Raw genomic sequence first — 25,708 nt, forward strand, 5'->3', positions numbered from 1 at the left:
AAGATAAAATAAGTAGCAAAACAGAAGGTCCGGTTCATAGAGACAGGAGAGAGAAGCAGAGGAGTGTCGGTGAAGCCAATGAAACAATATTAAATACACCGGTGAGTTATGGGACATGACTCAGGGCAGACAGGCAGCTGCGAGGCAGTAGCAAGAAGATAAAAGAACATGGGAGCGCCTCACCAAAGATGTAGACAGTATTGAGAGAACACAAAAGAGTCTCTGCTTGTTCCCAAAGACAGATATAGAAAGTGTTTTAAATAGAATTAAAATGCAAGCAAAATAAATTCGGAAATGAGGCTCCAAATCTATAAATCACCGAACAAGGAAAAGAGAGAGAAATAGACACAGACACAGGAAAAATAAGGAAATGCTGCCAAAAATCCCAGCCTTAGGGAGAAGTGGACACATAACGACAGTGGATAATCCAAAAGGTGAAGAGAGAAGGAGGGACACATTTCAATAAAATCATACCTGAGAATTTTCCAACCTAAAGAGTGAAATAAGCACAAATAACCAGGAAGTACTGTAAGGCCTGCTGCTCCCGACCAGGCTATCTGAGGAAGCAGCCCCCGTCACGTTGGGGTTGCTCTGAAGCTGAAGAGCCTCACCAGGGCCTGCTTTATGTCCCTGTTTCTGAGACTGTAGATGAAGGGGTTCAGCATGGGGGTGACCACCGTGTACATCACCGAGGCTGTTGCACTGTCCCTGGAGTCGTGGGTAGCATCAGAGCTGAGGTACACGCCGAGCGCCGTCCCGTAGAACAGGGAGACCACGCAGAGGTGAGACCCGCAGGTGGAGAAGGCTTTGTACCTGCCGCTCGCTGAGGAGATTTTCAAAACAGAGGACACAATCTTAGAGTAGGACAAAAGGATACCACTGAGAGGAATGGCCCCCAGAATCCCCGCTGCTAAATATATCACCAGCTCATTGAGGAAGGTGTCAGAACAGGCAAGCTGGATCACCTGGTCCAGGTCACAGAAGAAGTGAGGGATTTGCAGCTGTGAGCAAAAGGACAGTCGCAAAACCAGTAAGCTGTGTAATAGAGAATCCAGAAGAATTAACACCAAGGATGCAAGAAGCAGGAAGCCACAGAACTGGGGGTTCATGATGACCGTGTAGTGCAGGGGATGGCAGATGGCCACAAACCGGTCGTAGGCCATGGCTGTCAAGAGCAAGTTGTCCAGTCCTCCAAAGAGTAAGAAGAAAAACATCTGGCTGAGACAGCCCGCGTAGGTTATGGCTTTGTTCTGTGTCTGGATGTTCAGCAGCATCTTGGGGACGGTGGTGGAGGTGAAGCCCATGTCAGCAAAGGACAGGTTGGCGAGGAAGAAGTACATGGGGGTGTGCAGGCGGGGGTCCGTGACGATGGCCAGGATGATGAGGATATTCCCAGTGACCGTGACCAAGTACATGGCCAAGAATGCCCAGAAGAGGAGGGGCTGCAGCGAGGCCTCTTCTGAGAGCCCCAGGAGGGTGAACGCTGTGGGGTGGGTTTGGTTTCCTGGCGCCAGGTCGCTGGTGAGCCTGGGGGATGGAGACAGAAGTGATGTCAACTTAACCGCAGCAGAACAATCAAGAAATGAGTTTATCTCCACATCCTCACCAACATTTGTTGTTGCTTGCTTTTTTTAAATGTGCAATTCTCACTGGTGTAAGATGGTATCTCATTGTGGTTTGATTTGCATTTCCCTGATTACAAGTAATATTCAATATTTTTTCATATGACTGCTGGCCATTTGCATTTCCTCTTTGGAAAAGTCTCTTTTTATCTCTTCTGCCCATATTTTGACTGGGTTGTTTACTCTATTTTTGTTGAGTTTCCTCAGCTCTTTGTAGATCTTTGTGTTCTCTGCCTTATCGTTAGTATGTGTGCAAAAATTTTCTCCCAATCATTAGGCGTCTCTTTGTTTTTGTTAAAGGAACTCTCGTGCACTGCCGGTGGGAGTGAAAACTGGGTCAATCACTATGGAAAGCTGTGTGGAGATTCCTCAACCTGCTAAAGATGGAGCTTCCATATGATCCAGCAATTCCACTCCTAGGTATCTGCCCAAAGGGCACAACAATATTATTCCAAGGCAGACATGCACCCCTATGTTTATTGCAACACTATTTACAGTATGTAAGCTATGGAAAGAACCCAAATGCCCCAAAATAGCCAACTGGATCAAGAAGATGTGGTACATATATGCAATGGAATATTACTCAGCAATCAAAAAAGATAAACTCATGCAATTTGCAGCCACATGGATAGAGCACGAAAGGCTCATGCTCTTGAAATAAGCCAGAAAGAAAAAGAAAACTATGGGATGGTTTCACTTACAGGAGGAATGTAGAGGATACAAATAAGGGATCAGGTACAAAAGTTATTATAATAAAGTGAAAATCAAAATGAATTAGCAACTATAAACTGGAGACATTCTGCAGGATGGAGAAGGTAGTTGGATCAAAACGGGTGGGAGGAGCACAAGGGACTGTGGTGATGAGACATGGATGAATTGATGGTGGGAATTTCATGGGGACAGTAACTGAGATGAGAAAGCATACATTGAAAAAAATGAAGGATGATGTAAAAATACATAAAAAATAAATAAAAATTTTAAAGTATAAAAAAGTTTAAATGGCATGATTTTATTTTAATACATTCAGTTAATGTATTTCCTCTCATAGAGATAGTCCCTGTTATCTGAAATTTTCTTTCTTTTTTATTTTAAGATTTATTTATACAAGAACAGGGGTACAGGCCATATGCACAGGAGGTGAGAGGATTCACTGGAGACAGAGGGGGAACAGAACAGGCAGACTGACAAAACGCACTCTTAGGGGAGCAGCAGGCATGACAGGAGAGGTCTGCTGTGCCATGTGGGACCCTTGATGGTAGGCCATGTTCGAAACGGTGCTGCAGAGGCTGTGGACAGTGTCAGAGTGCAGCACTCAACCACCTGCACCACCAGGGGAGGCCTTAAAATTTTCTTTTTTTTAAAGATTCATATATTTATACATACAAGTGCTGGGGTACAGGCCAGATATGTGGGCGGGTGAAAGGATTCACCAGAGACAGAGTGGGGAGCAGAACAGGCGGATTGACTAAAATCCACTGCTGGGGGGAGCAGCGGGGAGACAGGAGAGGTCTGCCGCGCCATGTGGGTAGCTCCCTGGCCATGGATCAATCTCATGTTGAGGAAGACATGGATAGCTTGACAGTACTGTGCTTAACCCCCTGCACCATCCGGGAGGCCCATGTTACCTGAAATTTTCAAGGCTATTTATGATTCACCTTCTCTTGATGCTGAAAATAATTAGCCATTCTTTCATCTAATTCAAACATTTTTCCAAGTCAAAATTTCCTTGAAAATGTCCTAATATTTTCTTTTAAACTTTGAACCAATTACATTATCCAAATATTGTTGGAATCAAGGAGAAAAAGCAGTTAGACTACATTGAAATATTCTAGCCCTAGGGCCTCCCTAGTGTCCTAGGGGTTAAGTCTCAGACAACCACCAGGACTGCCTGAGTTTGATCCCCAGCCAAGGAGCTGACCCACAAGGTGCAGCAGACCTCTCTGTCTCCCCACTGCTCCCCGAAGCAGTGGATTTCAGTAGCTCAACATGTCTTGCTCCCCATTCTTATCTCTGGTGAGTCCTCTCACCCCTGCACCTCTGGCCTGCACCCCAGTTTTTCTATGCATAAATAATTAATACATCTATTTTTTTAAAAAGAAAAATCCTAGCCCCAAACAAGTTTTCTTCTAAGTATGTGTGTCATCTCGGTAAATGATATTTCCTATGGTGATCATTAATGTTAAGAAAAATAATGGAGTTGGATGAAGAGGATGAATGTAGAGGAAACATGTATAATCACTTCCAATTAGGAGACTTTGAACAAAAAAAAATGTGAAGTCACCAGGATTTTTATATAAAGGAGATATCATGTTGTAACAATATATGCATGAGAAGAACATTCGGGTTTGGGGAAATAGCCAGAAAAAGATGTCAGTACAGGAGCATTCCTGGCACAGTTACAGATCCCAGAAGCAGGGGTGTGACAAGAGGGGGTGCTCCAGATTGGGGGTGAGAGGAGAGAGTGGGCAGGAGGCCCCGACACCCTGCTGCCGAGTGAGGTCCCTGCACATGACGTTGTACATTTGCTGATCTTCTAGATGTAGATTGTGTTACGTGTGCTGAGCCTAAGTGTGAACATTATGTATTACATGCATAAATGATCCATCATTGAATCCCTACATAAAATACAATGTTTTCCCTCCATTTTCGGCTAAATTCTGAATGTTTGATTACAGAAGACAGCTCCACTGGGACAGATGTCTCCTCTGTGCTTCTCTGACCTGTAATAAGGGTCATTTCCCTTATTTCAGCCACACACACACTTTCTGATCCACGCTTAGGGCCTTGTGTCCTCTGCATGGAGGCAGCGCTGAGATTTGGAAATGACTATGAAGAGCAAAAGTAAGAAGTGTTTACTTTTCAAAGAATCAGCTGTCCAGAACTGTTGTAAAGAAACTGTTGTCCAGAAACAGTTGTAAATAACAACTGTTGTTGTTATTTTCCTTTGCAATTTAAGACACTGGTTACCTAAAAATTCAAGAACCTTGCCCTGTATCCTTATTTATTCATATCTATTTATAACTGAAGGAATATTGGGGTAACCCCGCCAGGTTTTGCCACCATAGTGCACCCACACCCACTCACCCATATTCCACCACCACATACCGCTGTGCTTCCTTCCCTCTTTGCTGTTTCCCCTTTCCCGGCCTCCCTGCTTGGTGGTTCAGTTCTGTGGTCAACCCTCAATGGTCAGATTCCCAGCTTATCTTAATCTGTTCATTTAGTTACTTTATTCCAGATAGTGATCCCATCATCTGATATTTAACATTATCAAAACACATTTTCACTTAGGATCATGATTTCAATTTCCATCCATGTTGCCACAAATGGCATACATTTATCTTTTTCATGACTAAGTAGTATTCCATTGTGTGTATATACTATATCTTCTTGCTCTGTTCATATGTTCAGATGTTTCAGCTATAATATGTAGTGCTGCAATAAACACGGGAGTGCAAGTTCTATTTCCAATTATTTTTTTTAATTTTGTGGACACATACTTAGGAGTGGAATTACTGGGGTCATATGGCAGATTCATGTTTATTGCTGGTGCAACAACAGTCTGTCCCTTCCCTCGCTGTTGTTTATTCCTAAGACCATCATATCCCACATGCGCTATTTCTTTGTGCTCCCTCATGCTGTGTTCATACATGTACAAAGGATATGAACACAGGACATTGAAAAGCTATCTGCACCCCCTTGCTTAGTGAGCAAAATGTAGAAATAACCTATAAGTCATTCATGGACAAATAAAGGACATAATGTGTACATATATAGATATAAAAATATATGTGCTGTATTATATGTGCACACGATTGCTCTTACTGTCCAAATGAATATACATGGATTATGTAAAACATGTAATGAATAGTATACACACAGGATATGGTGTTGTTATAATAAACATTCTATATAGTAAAATATCACATGATATCCAGTCAAGAGAAAGAAGGCAACCGTGCTTTTGCCACTATACAGGCACCTAAGAACATTCTGCTACATGATAGAAGTGGAGGAACTACAGATACTGCTATCACTTCTGTGTGCGGTCCTGAAACACAATGAAATTGGTGACAGGGACCCGGGGTGGGACAGTTGTAAAAAGTCGTTTCAGGACACACATTGGAAGCTGCTGAATGAACAAGGCTCTGTAAATCTACTGCATGTGACAGTCAGCAGTGCTTTCCTGCAACCTTCCCAGTTGTGAAGAGATTATTTCTGAAACGTTTTGTGACAAAAATAAATATTAATTGTGTGTATTGAGGAGGTGTCAGCTAGTGCTGCAGTGGTCATCATATTGCAGTAGATATATATATCCAGTCAACATGTCTGTCTCCAACTTGCACACTGTTTCATGTCAACTTAATATCAATGAAAATACAACAGATCACATCACACATGTGAAGAGACACAATAACGAGGAAACACAGATGTGACATGAACACAATGTGTATGAGAGCTTAGTACTGCTCAGACTGCAAGAACAGCCTGTGTTTAACATACATAGTGGTACACAAAGGATCGACTGAGGCCCACACACAAATTGAAAACTTTCAAACATTTTACACAACAATCTACATATATGGGGGAATTAACTGCCAAGTATTTATTGTGAAAAGCTCCCATTCTATTTCAATATTTGAGAGAAAACTAGATAAAAGCTCAGGCTGTAAGTAAGTAAACTATAAGAATGAGAACAGTTTGTAATTGAAAGAAGCAAAATTCCAACAAGCAAAGCTATGGGATTTGCCAGGACTAGAGTGGTTGTGAAGTTAAACTCTTTAGTCTCCCCCAACTGACATTAAAGAAAAAGGATGACTTCTGTGAGCACCTGCTGTGAGGGGACACTACACACTGTTCCTCTCCTCAGCTGCCCTGTGAGGCCATCCGCCAACATTACTCTGGATCTCTCCAACACAGAGGCCCTGCTCATCACCCCGTCACTCCCGTCATCCCCTTCGCATTAAACACTTTATTTCCTGCTGCCTCAACTCCGGACCTTCCTGAATCTGTCCTAACGTTGCTGGAACCATTTACGCCCCCACCACTCCCCCTTCAGTCTCATCCTAACAGATTTTCCTTCCTGTCTCTTCACTGTCAGCACCATCTCTGTATTGTGGAGAGCAGTGGACAGTTCTGAGTCACAAATTAAGTAAATTAATTATAAATTGACGAGTCAGTCAAGCAAGAGAACAAGGGAAACTCTTGTCCCTGGGCCTGGTTTGATCTCTGTGACCTGAGGCAGAACTTCTCAGTTTGCATTTTCCCTGGATCTGCTGGGCTCTGAGACTCACCTGGGTGGGGGCTGTGGTGGTGGCTTCTCCATGTAGCCGTCGGAGTCCCTCCTGGACGCTTGAGGATGGATCTGGGCTGTGTCACAGACAGGTTCTCAGGAGGGCGCCACGGGCTGGTCCCTGGGCAGAGGTCGGGCTCCACAGACAGGAATCATGTCCTCTCCGGTCCCGGGTTGGACAGTCTGAGGGACCGAGGGAGACAGGGTATTTACCACCCTCCACGCGGTCTCATTAGCCACACCTCACTCTCCTGCCCCAAGCTCTGAGCTCATGATTTCCCTGTGGACACTGGATTGGGCAAAAAGAAAGTTTCTTAATGATTCTCTGATCGCAAGAGACTAGATTAGATGTCAAGTGCATCCAGTTTTGTTACTCCCCGGCCTTCATGTTGTAACCAACCAGCACACTGTTCTAATTCTGTGTTCAGGTTTTCAAAATGTGCTGGGAATTGCATGGGGACTATAATCAAGATGAAAATGGAAACATTGTGCAAGAAAGGAAAAATGATGCAAAATATAGATAAAATAAAAAAAATATTTAAAAATCTGTGCTGAGAATCCCAACTTGACTCGGTATCCTCGATCAGGGCACAAATGTGTTGGGGGCACAGACTCTCATCATATGTGCAGTAGTGCTGTTCCTCTCTCGTAAAGTTGAGAACCGAGCCCTCTATATAAAACTTTAGCATCCACACTCCTTGTTTTCATGGCACTTTTGCAAAAGCAAATAGGAATTTCTTCTTTGTTTTTACTGTGATGTGAGTGCAGCAGCCTTATGTCTGAAACTCCAGAAGGAAACGCCTGTGTTCCTAACCAGCTAAATGTGCAGGGCCCAAGAGTGAAGATTTTGGCAACTGCCACACTCACTCTGAAGCCCGTGCGCCTCCTCTGACCCCTGAGACTAAGCACGTGTCCTGCTTAGAGCACAGGGAGCTGCTAACACGCGTCACTGCTTCCAGCGTGAGGTGCTGCCCACAACAGTCCACTCCTGACACTGTGTGTCCCATCCTCACAGGTCACCACATAATCCGAGCAACGCAGCAGTTGACTGAGCAACCTCTAAACCCTGACTGGTCTTCACTGCCAAAGCAGGGCCCATGACATCCCCCGGGGAGGCAGGAGCCTGCACCACAACGAACTCCAAGTGAGGGTCGCCCGTTGCTCTTCTAGCAGCCAGAGAAAGGGCTTGTGGTGACCTGTGACGACTCGCCTCAGTACTGAAAGTCTTCTTTGAAAGTCTATGGAGTTTCCTTAATTTTCTTGCCCTCAATGTCCACTTTGTTGCCACACAACACAATAGGGATGTTTTCACAACCCTTGCAAGTTAGGCAAGTTCTGGGAAATAACTGGATGTTACATCAGACAATCCAATGGCACACTGGGCTTGGCCTGACAGCCTCTCTCTCCGTACAGATGTCTCCCAACCAGCTGTGCACCTCCCAGTGAACTGGACCCGTCTGTCTTGTTGTTGTGGAACAGGAGAGGAAGGACCTCAACAGCCCAGGTTCTTCCTATGTCTTTATTTTTCAGAATTATGCTGTTCAGATACACCCTCCCCTTCAGCAGGTGTCTTGTTGCTGTAGTGCTGTTTTCTTGGCTGTACAGAGCATTCGGGTTGCTATAGGCCCAATTATTTATGTTCTCCTTTGTTTCCCTTGCTGCCGGGGATGATTCCACACACACATCTGAAATTTCTATTGCAGAGTTCTCTTCTATGTGTGTTATGGTTTTCGGTCTTACCACAAAGTCTTTTTTTTTAATCTTCAATTGATTTTTGTGCGTTTTGAGAGAGAGTCATGTAGCTTCATCCTTTTGCATGCGTGTCCAGTCTTCCCAATACCATTTACTGAAGAGGCTCCTTGCTCCGGTGTATTTTCTTGGCTCCCATTTTGTAGATTAACTGTTCCTATGTGTCTGATGATTTCTGGGGTCTTGATTCTATCCATTGGTCTCTGTGTCATCATCCCGTAAAATTATAATTATCCAGTGTTACTAAAATCATTTTAGGTTTATAATGTCGTTTGAAGTCTGGTATTATAATATGACTTTTTCCTTTTAATGTCATATTTGCTTTGCGCTGTGGGGTCTTTTGTGGTTCCTTATGAAAATTGGTAATGTTTGTTTTACTTAACCCTTTGCACTCTGCTGTCCCCTCTCAGGGGACATCGGAATTCTAGCATATCAGTCGGATGTCCCCTCTCAGGGGACACTGCAATTTATTAGTGATTATGGGGAATTGAGTTATTTCAACGCAACTTTTTGAGACATGCATGTTTCCCTGAAGTTTTATCTTGAAATGTCATAAGAAATTAAATCAAAATATGGTAAAATTACTAAGATATATACATCTTCTGCGGACAATAGATTAAACAATAAACTACATATCCCCAATGTGGGACAAAGAAAACGGGACTGCATTGTGTGTTCTAACAGGAAAACACCTGGTGGCAGGCGTCAAACCACTGATTACTGTCACACATGCACTAATCAGCCTGCAATGCATATTGGGGAGTGTTGCAAAACTTATCATACTGTACAAAATTATAAACAATAAAATATTGGTTTTTTTTTTTTGCAAATACACATTCCTCGATGTCACCCAATTCATATAAGTCCAATATCATTATAATACGTTACTTGGTTCCAAAATTATACTAAATAATACAAGGGTCTGTAAATGCACGTTTCCGCCACAAAGTAGCATCGAGTAGCTGGCAGCCAATGTCTAGAATGGTTCGGAGTGCAAAGGGTTAAAATGGACTAAATCTTTTTGGTTAATGTATCTATCGTGGGCTATAGAAAAGCTTTTCAGTTTGATGTCATCCCAGGTGTTTTTCTTTGCCTTCACTATCACTGCTTTGGGTGATGAGTGTTTAAAGATGTTTCTGAGACGTATGTCTTGTAGTGTTTTACCTATATTTTCTTCTACATATATTATAGTTTCAGGTGTTATGTCCAGTTCTTTTATCCATTTTGTGTTGATTTTTGTGCACGGTGAGAGGTAGAGGTCTAGTTACATTTTTTTGCATGTGGAGGTCCAGTTTTCCCAGCACCATTTATTGAACAAACTGTGTTCCATTGCTTATCCTTTGCTTCTTTCTCAAAGATTAGTTGTTTATATAATTGTGGCTTTATTTCTGGGCTCTCTATTTGGTTCATTGGTATGTGCGTCTGTTTTTGTTCCAGTACCAAACTTTTAATTATTATGGCTTTGTAGTATAGCTTGCAGTTTGGAAGTGTGATGCCACCTTTCTCCTTTGTTTTCATCAGTGGGGCTTTGGCTATTCAGTTTTTTGTGGTTCTATATGAATTTCATCAGTATTTGTTCTATTTCTTTTTTTTTTTTTGAAGATGTATTTTTTTTTTTATACAAGAACTCGGGTACAGGCCAGATGCACGGAGGTTAAGAGGATTCACCAGAGACATAGCAGGGAACAGAACAGGCAGACTGATGAAATACACAGCTGAGGGGAGCAGCGGGTGAGACAGGAGAGTTCTGCCGCACCACGTGGGACCCTCGCTGGCTGGCCAGGATTGAACTGGCGCTGCAGAGGCTGCAGAAAACTTTACAGCATGGCACTCAACTGACTGTGCCACCAGTCGGAGGCCCAGTATTTGCTTTATTTCTTTGAAGTATGTCATTGAAATTTTAAATAGAATAGCATTGAATCTGCATATTTCTTTAGGGAGGATGACCATTTTAATAATGTTGATTCTTCCAATACATGAGCAGGGGATTTCTTTCCATTTCTTTGCGTCTACTTCAATTTCTTTTAACAGTGTTTTATAATTTGCTTTGTAAAGGTCTTTCACCTCTTTTGTTAGGTTTATTCCCAAGTATTTGATTTTTTTTTTGTTTCAATTATAAAGGGATGGTTTTCTTGATTTCTTCTTCAGACTGACTGTGTATAGGAAGGCTATTGATTTTTGCATGTTGATTTTGTATCCTGCTACTTTACTGAACTGGTTGATTATTTTGAGTAGTTTCTCTATGGAATTTTTATGGTTCTCTATGTATATCATCATATCATCTGCAAATAGTGATAGTTTTACTTGTTCTTTCCCTATCTGGATTCCTTGTATGTCTTTCTCTTGTCTTATTGCCCTGGCTAGACCTCCAGTATTATATGGAAGAGCAAGGGTGAGAGAGGACATCCTTGTCTTGTTCCTGATATTAAAGGAAAGGCCTTCAGCTTTTCGCCATTGAGAATAATATTGGAAGTGGGTTTGTCGTGTATGGCTTTTATCCTGTTAAGGTATGTTCCTTCTATCCCGAGAATTTCAAGGACCTTCATCATAAATGGTTGTTGGACTTTGTCGAATGCTTTCTCAGCATTTATTGATATGATCGTATGGTTTTTATTTTCCTTTTTGTTGATGTGTTGGATTATACTTATCAATTTTCGTATGTTGAACCATCCTTGTGCCCTTGGGATGAATCCCACTTGATCGTAGTGTACTATCCCTTTGATGCATTGTTGGATTCTGTTGGCAAGGATTTTGTTGAGGATTTTTGCATCAGTGTTCATTAAGGAGATTGGCCTGTAATTTTCTTTTTTTGGGCTGTCTTTGTTGGGTTTTGGTATTAGTGTAACTTGGCTTCATAAAATGTATTTGGTAGTATTCCTTCTTTCTCAATTTTTTGAAAGAGTGTGTGTAGGATAGGCACTAATTCACTGCTGAACATTTGGTCGAATTCATTTGTGAAGCTGTCTGGGCCCAGGCTTTTGTTTTTGGGGAGTGCTTTCACTATTGCCTCAATTTTGCTGCTTGTAATTGGTCTGTTTAGTTGTTCTATTTCTTCTTCCTTCAGCTTTGGATGATTACATCATTCTGGAAATTTGCCCATCTCTTCTAGGTTGTTGAGTTTGTTTGGATGTAATTGTTCATAGTAATCTCTGATTATTCTCTTGATTTGTACTGCATCTGTTTTGATTTCTCCTCTTTCATTTATAATCCAATTTATGTGCGTTTTCTCCCATGAAACATGTTAATTTTAATACAGAGCTATTTATTAAAGGAGACACTCCCATGAAATTCTTTCTATTTCCTGTGAGTTTACCTTTCCATTTATTACACTGAAGTAACCTTGCATTATAACGTTATATAAATTTCAGGTATGCATGATTATTAATCAACATATGTATATGCGACATTAAGTTCACTACTAAAAGTTTACATTTATCTTTCGTTATACCATTATCCTCGTTTCTAATTGAACCGCCTCCCTTCTCCCATCTTAGTGTTACCCACAAATTGCTCTTATCTAGTCAAAAGCATATTTTGTTTTATTGACATGATCTGTTTATTTTGTTTTCTTTATTACATGTGAGTGAAATCACATGGTATTTGACTTTCTCTGTTTGGCTTGTTTCAGAAAGGATCATTCTGTTCTTATCCTTTTGTTCTTCCAAATATGAATAGCGTTCCGCTATCTACATACACCACATCTTTCTGGACATTTGTCAATCAGTGGAGACTTGGATTTTTTCTGCCTCTTGGCTATTGTAAATACCATTGCAGTGAACATGAATGGAAAACACCTCTTGGAATTAGTGCTTTTTGTGTGTATTTTCCAGCTAAACTCTCAGAAGTAAGACATTTGCATCATAGGAAACTTATATTCTTCAATGTTTGAGGAATTTCCGTACAGGTTTCCATAACAGATGCACAAGTTTACATTCCATCAACACTATATAAGTGTTTCCTTTTCTGCCCTGTGACCCTGTGAGCTCAGTGACCGGTCCAGAAGAGGAAATCTCTGCCCTCTACCAGAGTTAAGAAATCAGAATTTTCAGGCAGAGCCCAGATGCCTTCATAATAGATCCCAGAGCAGAGAAAAGGATGGGTGGGACAGAGAACACAGCAATTGTTTGCAACGTATCAAGCAGACTTGCAGCATTTGCAACCCGGGTCCCTCAGTGGACAGCAGACCTGCTGGCTGTGGTGGTCATTGCCTGTGGTCACCGCCAATGTAGGTGCCTCCAAAATACCAGTGCCAGTTGATTCCACACCTTGAACCCTATGGACTAGACCCTGCTCCAGTCACCAGGAGACTCCATCCGTGAAGAAAGTACCAGACAGTGGTGGGAGGGAGGTGAGGACAACCGAAAACCCATTGGACCTTGCTGTGAAAGAGAGGGGAGGTGTGGAGGTGACAGAGTTCACGTCTCAACAAACTGAGACAAAACTTAAGACCCAGACTCCCCACCGCCTCCACCAGAAGCCAAGGAAAACTAGAAGAGGAACAATCTCAACAACAGCACCCCAGCTACAAACCTGGAAATGAGGTGATATAATTACTTAGATCAAGGAACACCTGAGCATAAGAAGAAAGAAAAAGCAGCAGAACAGAAGTTCTGGTTCATTATACAGGAGAGAGAAGCAGAGGAATGTCAGTGACGTGGAGCAACAACAGTAAATACACCCCTGAGTTATGGGAAAGCAACTCAGATGCGGAGAGGCATCTGCAGGACCTTTGAACGAAGATAAAAGAACCAGAGAGTCTTCACCAAAGAGATGGACAAGATTAAGAGAACACAAAAGACTGTCTGAATGTGAATGACCACAAATATAGGAAGTGTGTTAAATAGAATTAAACGGGCAAATGAAATAACTTCAGAAATGGAGGATCCCAGTATATACATGACCCAATTAGGAAAACAGAGAGAAATGAGACTCAGACACAGGAAAAATAAGGAAACGCTACAAAAATGTCAGACTCCATAGACGTGGATAATCCGGAAGGTGAACAGAGAAGACAGGAGTGACACTTTTCAAAAAACCACAGCTGAGAATTTTCCAAACCGAGAGTGAAATAAGCACAAATGTCCAGGAAGTAGAGACAACACTCAACTTTCAAAGTGAAAATGACCTACACCACGACACCCCACTGTTAAATCATAAAAAAAAAAAAAAAAAAAAAAAAAATTCAGAAAAAAATAGATGTACAAGAGGCCGGAATGACAGAGGATTTGCAAAGGCGTCCAAGTTAGGCTTTCCTCTGATTTTCCCCCAGTCACCCTCCAGGAAAGGAGAGGAAGTGTTAGGGGGAAAAGGATGTCCTAAAGCTAATTCCATACAGTGCTCCCTAACAGAAGGAAGTGCTGGTAATCCTAAACACAAAGACTTCCTGCCAAGAACACTCTCTGCTGCAAAATTATTCAGTTTGAATGTGAATAATGGATTTCCAGACAGAGAAGCCAATGAGTTTCTCACCAGCAGGTCTGCCTGCCTCACCATAAAAAGTACATGACATGAGTTCATGTTCTAGAAAGAAAAAATGAAACACAAACCCTGAGCAAAATGACATGAACAGGAATATTATGGGTCAACAATAAAGCATCGAAAGGAAGGAAGTAAAGGACAGAGTAAGGGACAGTGAATATTAGCCCTGGACACACCTGGTTACTGTGATACCACAGATTTTTCTGCAGATAATCCATAAATTGATTATTTTTTCCTGATCGAGTTGTATATATTTTCCTCCATCTTACTATTATTTTGTAAGTACCCAATATCCTGTTTTAAACATTTCACTAAAGAAAAAGGCACACCGATTATGTTTTTTAACACTTCCCAGTGTTCATACCAGGTCAAAATAATTTAGAATAGGCCTCCCCTGGTGGCGCAACTGTTGAGCGCTGGGCTGCGAAGATGCCCGCAGCCTCTGCAGGACTGGTTTGATCCCCAGCTGACAGCGAAGGTCCCACTGGCGCACAGACCTCTCCTGCCGCCTGCTGCTCCCCTCAGCAGTGTATTTCAGTCATTCTGCCTGTTCTCTTCCCCACTCGACTCTGGTGAATTCTCAGCCCTCCAAGCTTCTGACTGTACCCAGTGCTTCTATAAGTAAATAAATAAATATTAAAAAAAATAATTTAGGAAATGCAGAAAAAATATTTATAATCTATAAAAAAAATGACGTTAAACTGTGTACCTAAGACAAAGCACAGATTATCTCTGCCTAAATGATGACAGGATCATGACTTAGTCCATGGATCATGAGCCCTTCTGTTCCCGACCAGACAATCTGAGGAAGTGACCCCCGTCACGTTGGGGTTGCTCTGCAGCTGAAGAGTCTCCCCAGGGCCTGCTTTATGTCCTTGTTTCTGAGACTGTAGATGAAGGGGTTCAGCATGGGGGTGACCACCGTGTACATCACCGAGGAGACTGCACTGTAACTGGAGTCGTGGGTAGCAGCAGAGCTGAGGTACACGCCGAGCCCCGTCCCATAGAACAGGGAGACCACGGAGAGGTGAGACCCACAGGTGGAGAAGGCTTTGTACCTGCTGCTCGCTGAGGAGATTTTCAAAACAGAGGACACAATCTTAGAGTAGGAGAAAAGGATGCCACTGAGAGGAATGGCCCCCAGAACCCCCGCTGCTAAATATATCACCAGCTCATTGAGGAAGGTGTCAGAGCAGGCAAGCTGGATCACCTGGTCCAGGTCACAGAAGAAGTGAGGGATTTGCAGTTGTGAGCAGAAGGACAGTCGCAAAACCAGTAAGCTTTGTAATAGAGAATGCAGAAGATTTAACACCCAGGATGCAAGAAGCAGGAGGCCACAGAACTGGGGGTTCATGATGACCGTGTAGTGCAGGGGATGGCAGATGGCCACAAACCGGTCATAGGCCATGGCTGTCAAGAGCAAGTTGTCCAGTCCTCCAAAGTGGAAGGAGAAAAACACCTGGCTGAGACAGCCCGCGTAGGTTATGGCTTTGTTCCGTGTCTGGATGTTCAGCAGCATCTTGGGGACGGTGGTGGAGGTGAAGCCCATGTCGGCAAAGGACAGGTTGGCGAGGAAGAAGTACATGGGGGTGTGCAGGTGGGGATCTGTGACGATGGCCAGGATGATGAGGAGATTCCCAGTGACCATGACCAAGTACATGGACAAGAATGCCCAGAAGAGGAGGGGCTGCAGCGAGGCCTCTTCTGAGAGCCCCAGGAGGGTGAACACTGTGGGGTGGGTTTGGTTTCCTGGCGCCAGGTCGCTGGTGAGCCTGGGGGATGGAGACAGAAGTGATGTCAACTTAACCACAGCAGAGCAGTCAAGCAATGAGTTTAAATGGGTTGATTTCATTTTAAATACATTCAGTTAATCAATTTCATTTCTTAGAGCTAGTGCCTTTTGCCCGAAATTTTCAAGGCTGTTAAGTGACTCACCTTCTCCTGAAACTGAAAATAATTAGCCATTCTTACATCTAATGTAAACATATATCCAAGTCAAAATTTTCTTTGAAAATGTCCTAATACTTACTTTTAAGTACATTTGACCAATGGCATCATGCAAACATTGTTGGAATCATGGAGAAAAAACAGTGAGACTGACTTTGAAAATTCCTAGTCCTCGGGTGTCCCTAGTGGCACAGGGGCTAAGTCTCAGGGCTACCACTGGGACTGCCTGAGTATGATCCCCGGCCAGGGAGTGACCCACATGGCGCAGCAGACCTCTCCTTTTTCCCCACTGCTCCCCTCAGCAGTGTATTTCAGTAGATCTGCCTGTCCTGCCCCCACTCTGTCTCTGGTGAGTGCCTCACACACTGCATCTTTGGCCTGTTTCCTTGTTCTTCTGTGCATGCGTAATAAATAAATAATTTTTTTAAAAAGGAAAAATCCAAGCCCCAACAAGTTTTCTTCTAAGTATGTGTGTGGTCTCAGAAAATAATATTTCATATGGTGATTACTATTGTTAGGTAAAATAATGTAGTGGGATGAAGAGTTAGAATCAAGAGGAATCCGGTATAATCACTTCCAATTAACAGACTTGGAACAAAAATATCTGAAGGCAGCAGCATTTATCTATGAAGGAGACATCACGTGGCAACATTATATGCATGAGAAGAACATTTGGGTTTGGGGAAATAGCCAGAAAATAGATGCAACATAGGAGTGTTTTTGGCACAATTACAGATCCACGATGTAGGGATGTGGCCGGAGTGTGTTGGGGGTGAGATGAGAGAGTGGGCAGGTGGCCCTGACATCCTGCTGCCTTGTGAAGTTCCTGCACATGACATTGTACATTTGCTGATCTTCTAGTGTGTAGACTGTGTTACGTGTGCTGTGCCTAAGTGTGAACATTATGTATTACATGCATAAATGATCCCTAATTTAATCCTGCCATAGACTATAATTTCTTTCCCTCATATTTCTTCTGAATTCTGAATGTTTGGTTATGGAAGACAGCTTCAACTTGGGCGAGGTGTGTAATCTGTTTCCCTTACCTGTAATAAGGCTTATTTCCCTTATTTCCTCCACACTCACACTTTCTGATCCACGCTTAGGGCATTTTGACCTGTGCATTGAGGCAGAGCTGAGAATTGGAATCAAATCACTGAGGACAAGGAAAATAGGAAGCGTTTTACTTTGCAAAGAGCCACCTATCCAGAATTGTTGCAAAGAAAGTTATTTCCTCTGCATTTTAAGACACTAGATACCTAAGATCAAAGAACCTTTTCCTGTGTCCATATTTATTGATTCATGTATTCATTTGTAACTGAGGTAGTATTGGGGAGCCCCCACCAGATAGTGGCACCATAGTGCACCCACCCCCACTCACCCATATTCCACCACCCCAGACCCTTGTGCTTCCTTCCTGCCTTGTTCTTCCCTTTCCCCTTTGGTGGTTTTGGCTCCGCCTTTGGTGGTTCAGTTCTGTAGTCAGCTGTCAAGGGTGAGTTTCCCAGTTTCTCTTACTCCGTTAATTTAGTTACTTTGTATCCCTGACTGGAAAAAGCTGATTGGCAGATAAATGAAAAGATGATGAATAAAAATAGTGTTTAATATGAGAAGCATCAGGGTCTTTATTTAGAAGTTTAGTGATGTTTCTGTGACCAGAAGTCTGCCATAGGAAATTTAATCCGTGTTTATTTTGATGCACTAATGATACAGGTGCTTTGCAATATATCATTTCACTTAAAGTTGCAGTTTCCAAGAATCTATGCATGATATTTAAGTGTGAAATTAATGTATTCACTATAATGTGACACCCCACCCTGACTTAGTTTAGTTGGGAATAGTAGAAAAATAAATGCATATTTCATGAGCTAGATGAAGCATATGGTCTCACAAAAATAATGACAAGTTGAGAAAGACAGACAGGAAAATGCTAAACTAGTTGTGGAGAACATAAAATAGGAATTTTCATATCCTGAGACTCACCTCCATTAGGGGATCAGACCTGGTTTTACATGAATGAAGTAGAATAGAACAAGTAAAGCCCACAGGAAAATGTCCAGTGCATTGTCTGAACACACCATGGACATTGATTGACTGTTCTGTTCCATCAATTCTGTGTACATGTGTACGTGTGTGTGTCATTTCTGTGTGTGTGTGCTGGTAGGTAAGCTTCATCACAGAGTAAAGGCAGGTCTTACTTTAGGCCACAGTAAGAAGAATCTGGCATCCATGTAATACAGGAGAGAAGTATTTGAAAGGTCAGTTCTTGTTAATGAGGAAAGACCATGTGAGTGAGGCCCCAACTGAAGAGCCAGGCCAGGTGAAGAACAGTTACCTTGGACACCAGGGCCTCCAGGCCGACTGACCCGCTGTCACTCCACTCGCCTGTACTGGGGTTGACAGTGGACTCCTGATCTTAGTGTTGTTTTTGTACCTGTTCCCCCTTATGTGACCACACACTGTGACATGCAGAGTGAGTGAGATTGTCCCTTCTCTGGTTTTTGTTTCTGTGGAATTGATTCTTTTGTTTTCCTTGGGCTTTAGGTTTTGATCTCTCTTTGACACAGATAAACTGGTCCTTGTTTTTCTCCTTGTCCAACAAGCAGTGGCCTTCCCAGACAATATTCCATAAAATCCTGCTTGTGCCCCAACAGTCTCTCCCTTTCCTCCGTGTTGTTTATTCCTGAGAACATTCATATCCCACATGCGCTATTCCTTGTGCTCAACCCTCTCTGTCATAATGTAACATCCACATGAGCTGGGTCACCAGCTAGTTTGCTCACTTTTGTGACTTCATCATATAGAAAATATGTCAAGGAATTGTAATCCATACAATAAATGGAATAGTGGGAAAAATAGAGCCTGGTTAAATATAATGGGATCAACATGAATGCATTAAGCACAATGGAGCAGAATCTAAGACTTTGGAAGAAGAGTTATAACAAGAACTTAATCACCTTCACTGGTTCTCTAAAAAGTAAATTGGCAAGGGCTTGAAATTGAAAAGAGGAAATCACACTCTCCAAAGCAGTGGAAACTGCAAATCCAAAGCTCTCATTTCTCCCTAGAGAATCAACAATGGATTCCATATGCTTGAGGAATAGATGGAGATTGTCCTTTGAATACAAAAGAATGTGATCCAGGAGAGGGAAGGTGGGGGCGGTTTTTAGGAACAAATTGGCTGCCCATTGTCCCTTTGTCTCTCTTGTATGCAGAAGCTTTTCAGTTTATGTAGCACCATGTGTGGCTTCCTGCTTTTTCAAGTTACACAGGAAGTCATTGCCTATGCAAATATCAGAGAGCTCCTAAATGTGTGTTTTCCAGAGGAGACACCTAGATGGGCAGCAAGCACATGAGGGGGTGCTCAGGATCACTCACCAGGATCCAAACCAGGCGCTCTCACCTCACAGCTGCTGACAGAGCTCCCAGGGAGATGACCAAAGGTCAGCAGTGGGAATGAGGCTCAGAAAGCACTGGGGTGCTGTCTATGGCTAATACACTGCTTCAGGCACAGTGGGTAAGAGAACAGAGGTGCTCAAAATAGCAAAGTTAGAGTCCCCCATGATCTGTTCATACATGTACAAAGGAAATGAACACAGGACATTGAAAAGCTATCTGCACCACCTTGCTTAGTGAGCAAAATATAGAATTAACCTGTAAGTCCATCATGGACAAATAAAAGACATGGTGTGTATATATGTTGATATAAAAATATATGTGCTGTATTATATATGTACACGATTGCTCTTACTGTCCAAATAAATACACATGGATTATGTCAAACGTGTAATGAATAACACACACGCAGGATATGGTGTTGTTACAATACACATTCCATACAGTAAAATATCACATGATATCCAGTCAAGAGAAAGAAGGCAACCGTGCTTTTTCCACCACACAGGCACCTAAGAACATTCTGCTACGTGATAGAAGTGGAGGAACTACAGATACTGCTATCACTTCTGTGTGTGGTCCTGAAACACACTTAAATTGGTGACAGGGACCGGGGTGGGACAGTTGTAAAAAGTTGTTTCAGGACACACATTGGAAGCTGCTGAATGAACAAGGCTCTGTAAATCTACTGCATGTGACAGTCAGCAGTGCTTCCCTGCAACCTTCCCAGTTGTGAAGAGATTATTTCTTAAATGTTTTGTGACAAAAATAAATATTAATTTGTGTATTAATGAGGTGTCAGCTAGTGCTGCAGTGGCCATCATACTGCAGTAGATTAATATATCCACTCAACATGTTTGTCTCCAGCTTGCACACTGTTTCATGTCAACTAAATATCAGTGAAAATACAACAGATCACATCACACATGTGAAGAGACATAGTAATGAGGAAACACAGATGTGACATGAACACAATATGTATGAGAGCTTAGTACTACTAGGACTGCAAGAACAGCCTGTGTTTAACATAGTGGGACACAAAGGATCGACTGAGGCCCACACACAAATTGAAAACTTTCAAACATTTTGTACAGCAATCTCTGCATATATGGGGGAATTAACTGCCAAGTATTTATTGTGAAAAGCTCCCATTCTATTTCAATATTTGAAAGAAAACCAGATAAAAAGCTCAGGTTGTAAGTAAGTAAACTGTGAGAATGAGAACAATTTGTAATTGAAAAAAGCAAAATTCTTACAAGCAAAGCTATGCAGATTTGCCAGTACTAGAGTGGTTGTGAAGTAAAACTCTTTAGTCTCCCCCAACTGACAGATCCCCCCGTCACAGCTGCTCTGTGAGGTCATCTGCCTCCATTAGTTTGGATCTTTCCATCATGGATGCCCTGCTCATCACCCCGCCCACTCCTGTCATCCCCTTAGTATTTAACACGTTATTTCTTGCTGCCTCAACTCCAAACCTTCTTGGCTGTGTCCTATCTTTGCTGGAACCACGTTAAGCCCCCACTCCCCCTTCAGTCTCATCCAAACAGATTTTCCTTCCTGTCTCTTCACTGTCAGCACCATCTCTGTATTGTTGAGAGCAGTGGACAGTTTTGAGTCACAAATTAAGAAAATTAATTAAAAATTGATGAGTCAGTCAAGCAAGAGAACAAGGGACCCTCTTGTCCCTGGGCCTGGTTTGATCTCTGTGACCTGAGGCAGAACTTCTCAGTTTGCATTTTCCCTGGATCTTTCCCAAGTGCCTGCTGGGCTGAGACTCACCTGGGTGGGGGCTGTGAGGGGGGCTTCTCCATGTAGCCTTCTTAGTCCCTCCTGGACGCTTGAGGATGGATCTGGGCTGTGTCACAGACAGGATCTCAGGAGAGCGCCAAGGGCTGGTCCCTGGGCAGAGGTCGGGATCCACAAACAGAAATCATGTCCTCTCCGGTCTCGGGTTGGACAGTCTGAGGGACCGAGGGAGACAGGGTATTTACCGCCCTCCACGCGGTCTCATTAGCCACACCTCACTCTCCTGCCCCAAGCTCTGAGCTCATAATTTCCCTGTGGACACTAGACTTGGCAAAAGGAAAGTTTGTTAATGATTCTCTGATCCCAAGAGACTAGATTAGATGTCAAGTGCATCCAGTTTTGTTACTCCCCGGCCTTCATGTTGTAACAACCCAGCACCCTGTTCTAATTCCGCGTTCATGTTTTCAAAATGTGCTGGGAATTGCATGGGGACTATAATCAAGACGGAAATGCAATCATTACGCAAGAAAGGAAAAATGATGTAAAAAATAGATAAAAAAAAAAATTAAAAATCTGTGCTGAGGATCCCAACTTGACTCGGTGCCCTAGATCATCAAGGCACAAATGTGTTGGGGCACAGACCCCCATCATATGTCCAGTGGTGCTATTCCTCTCTCATAGAGCAGCAAACCAACACTCTATATAATACCTTAGACTCCACACTCCTTGTTTTCATGGCACTTTTGCAAAAGCAAATAGGAATTTCTTCTTTGTTTTCACTTTGATGCGACTGCAGCAGCCTTATATTTGAAACTCCAGAAGGAAATGCCTGTGTTCCTAACCAGCTAAATGTGCAGGGCCCAGAGTGAAGATTTTGGCAATGGCCGCACTCACCCTGAAGCCCGTGCGCCTCCTCTGACACTCGAGACTAAGCACGTGTCCTGCTTAGAGCACAGGGACCTGCTAACACGCTTCCCTGCTTCCAGCGTGAGGTGCTGCCCACAACAGTCCACTCCTGACACCGGGTGTCCCATCCTCACAGGTCACCATGTCATCCGAGCAGCAGTTGACTGAGCAACCTCTAAATCCTGACCTGTCTTCACTGCCAAAGAAGGGCCCGTGACAGCCCCTGGGGACGCAGGAGCAGGCGCCCCAACGAACTCCAAGTGAGGGTCACCCATTGCTCTTCTAGCAGCCAGAGGAAAGGCTTGTGGTGACCTGTGACTACTCGTCTCAGTACTGAAAATCTTCTTTGGAAGGCTATAGAGTTTCCTTAAATTTATTTTCCTTAGTATCCACTTGTTGTGAGATTTTCTTGCCCTTAGTATGCATAATGTTCCTATCCTGATGTCCACTTTGTTGCTACACAACACAATAGTGATGTTTTCACACCCCAGACTAGGTCTCTATGCACGTTAGGCAGGTTCTGGGAAATAATTTGATGTTACATCAGAGAATCTAATGGCTCACTGGGCTTGCACCAATAGCCTCTCTCTGTCCACCAGATGTGTCCTAACCAGCTGGGTACCTCACGTTGAACTTGGCATGTCTCTGTGGTAGGGAACAGGAGAGGATGTGACTCAACACCCAGGTTCTTTGTGTGTATTTAATTGTCAGAATTATGCTGTGCAAATATGTCCTCCCTCTAGTGGGCATCCTTGTGCTGTAGTGCTGTGTTCTTGTGCTGCACAGAGCATTTTGGTTGATCCAGTCCCAGTTATTCGTGTTCTCCTTTGTTTCCCTTGCTGCTGGGGATGGTTCCACAAACACATCTGAAATTTATTTTGAAGAGTGTTTCACTCACATTTTCTTCTATGTGTGTTATCATTTTGGGTCTTACATCAAAGTCTTTTATTCATTTTGTGTTTTTAAAGATTCATTTATTTATGCATACAAGAGCTGGAGTACAGGTCAGACATGCGGGAGGGTGAGAGGATTTACCAGAGACAGAGTGGGGAACAAAACAGGCAAACTGATGAAATACACTGCTGAGGGGAGGAGCAGCGGGCAAGTCAGGAGAGGTCTGCCGCGCCATGTGGGTGCTCCCTGGACAGCTGGGGCATCAAACTCCTGTTGAGAGGTTGTGGACAGCTTCACAGTGTGGTGCTTAACCCCGCGCCACCAGGGAGGCCCCTTTTATGGATTTTGAATTGATTTTTGTGTGATTTGAGATGGGGTCATCTAGTTTCATTCTTTTGCATGTGTGTGCAGTTTTCCCAGTACCATTTACTGATGAGGCTCCTTGCTCCAGTGTCTGTTCTTGGCTCCTAATGTGTACATTTAACTATTCCTATAAGTCTGGTTAATTTCTGGGATCTTCATTCTATCCCTTTGGTCTCTGTGTCTGTTATTGTTGCCAGACCATTTTAATCATCCAGTATTGTTTTAATTACTATAGCTTTATAGTGTAGTTTGAAGTCTGGTATTGTCATAATTGTTCCCCTTTTTGTCAGAGTTACTTTGCTATCCAGGGCCTTTTGTGGTTCCATATGAATGTCAGTAATGTATGTTTTATTCCATGAAGGTGATGTTGATAACATCATGTGTTGGATTGACTCTGTATAGTGCTTTGTGGAGGATGTTCATTGTGGCCACCTTGATTCTTCCAGTCCATGAGCAAAAATAACTTTCCATTTCCTTGTGTCTTTTTCTATTTCTTTAATAGAGTCTTAACAGTTTTCTTCACACAGGCCATTCACATCCTTTCTCAAGTTTCCTAACTACATGTTTAACTTTTATTTATTTTGGTGTGATTGTAAATGGGATCATTTTCTTAATTTTTTCCCTTTCTTACTCATTGTTCATTTATAGGGAGGAGCTGGCTTTGTTTATGTTTATTTCCTGCCACTTTAACTGAACTGGTTTATTGCCTCAATTAGATCCAACATCCATATATGCTGAAAACCCTAAAATATGGACATAAGTGGAACTCATCCTAAAATAATAAACATTCTTTCCAGGCATTTATTTCTCTAAACATCCATCTGAATATTCCTTTATTATATCCACACTATTGGACACCAGAAAACAGACTTAGGGCATCTTTTTTAAAAATAATGTAAGGCAGCAGTTAAAGCCTGCGTAATGTTTTGTGTATTAGGTGTAAAGAGACCCATGCAGTATGTATGCCTAATTTCTTAAGAGACCTATAATTCCTTAATTTTACATTTAATTTCATAATGCAAAAAATCATTATTCACTTTGAAATGTAAGTTCATTTTAATACAAAACTATTTATTATAAGAGACACTCCCATTACCTTCTTTCCGTTTCCTTTGAATTTAGCTTTTATTTATTGAACTGAAGTAACCTTGCATTATAACGTCATATAAATTTCAGGTATGCATGATTATTCATCATCGTGTATATGCAACATTAAGTTCACTGCCAAAAGTTTCACTTTGTCTTTCATTAGACCATTGCCCTCTGTTTCTGATTAATCACCTCCCTTTGCCCATTTTTCTGTCAGCCACTAAATGTTCTTATATAGTCCAAAAGTATAGTTTGTTTTATTGACATCATCTGTTTATTTGTTTCTTTATCACATATGATAGGATATTTAACTTTGTGTGCTTGGCTTATATCAGTAAGGATAATTCTCTTGTGCAAATGGCACAATTTCATCTTTTTACTATGTAAATAGTATTCCATGATACACATATACCACATCTTTTTTTCCATTTGCCGATCACTTGGATTCTTTCTACCTCTTGGCTGTTGTGAAACCACTGCAGTGGATGTGGGTGGCACATACCTCTGTAATATGTGGTTTTTGTGTGTATTTTCCAGCTAAATACTCAGATGTGAGACAATTGGATCATAGGGAACTTATATTCTTAAATTTTTAAGTATTTTACATATTGCTTTCCATAACAGATGCACAAGTTTACATTCCATGAACATTACGTAAATAAGTGTTTCCGCTTCTGGCCTGGGACCCTGTGAGCTCAGTGACCAGTGACCAGCTGGCTTCGTAATGGATCCCAGAGCAGAGAAAGGACGGGTGGGACAGAGAACATACCCTCTTTGCAACGTATCAAGCTGACTTGCAGCATTTGCAACCCGGGTCCCTCAGTGGACAGCAGGGCTGGTGGCTGTGGTGGACATTGCCTGTGGCCACAGCAGTGCAATGGGCACATGGCCCATCAGGTGCCCCCTTCATATCCAGGCCAGCTGAGTCCAGAGATGGAACCCTGTGGACTAGACCCAGCTCCAGTCACCAGGAGACTCAATCCATGGCAGGAACAAACCTGAAGGAGATGGGGAGGGAGGTGAGGACAACTGAAGACCAATTGGAGCGTCTGTGGAGGGAGGGGGGAGGAGGTGGAGGTGACAGAGTTCACTTCTCAACAAACTGAGACAAATCTTAAGTCTCCCAGACTCCCCACTGCCCACCTCACCCCAAGGTAAACTAGAAGAGAAACAATCAAACTGACCCCCAGCACCCCAGCTGTACACCTGGAAATGAGGTGACATC

General features: G+C 42.6%; 2 protein-coding genes across 2 annotated transcripts; both read right to left on the reverse strand.

Moving 5' to 3' along the window:
* Positions 1-575: 575 nt before the first annotated feature.
* Positions 576-8,876, reverse strand: LOC311180649 (olfactory receptor 7A17-like; the record flags this gene model as incomplete). The annotated part of the gene is made up of 3 exons (XM_084248563.1): positions 576-1,527; positions 6,917-6,992; positions 8,756-8,876. The coding sequence occupies 3 exons, from the start codon at positions 8,874-8,876 to the stop codon at positions 576-578; spliced, it is 1,149 nt and encodes a 382-aa protein (XP_084104689.1).
* Positions 8,877-14,962: 6,086 nt separating this feature from the next.
* On the reverse strand, positions 14,963-15,802 carry LOC311180650 (olfactory receptor 7C1-like; the record flags this gene model as incomplete). Its single annotated transcript, XM_084248564.1, has 1 exon — positions 14,963-15,802. One exon carries the CDS (start codon positions 15,800-15,802, stop codon positions 14,963-14,965), a length of 840 nt encoding a protein of 279 aa, XP_084104690.1.
* Between the last annotated feature and the right edge of the window lie 9,906 nt (positions 15,803-25,708).

Source organism: Talpa europaea, assembly GCF_964194135.1.
Source record: "Talpa europaea genome assembly, chromosome: 12".
Taxonomy (NCBI): domain Eukaryota; kingdom Metazoa; phylum Chordata; class Mammalia; order Eulipotyphla; family Talpidae; genus Talpa; species Talpa europaea.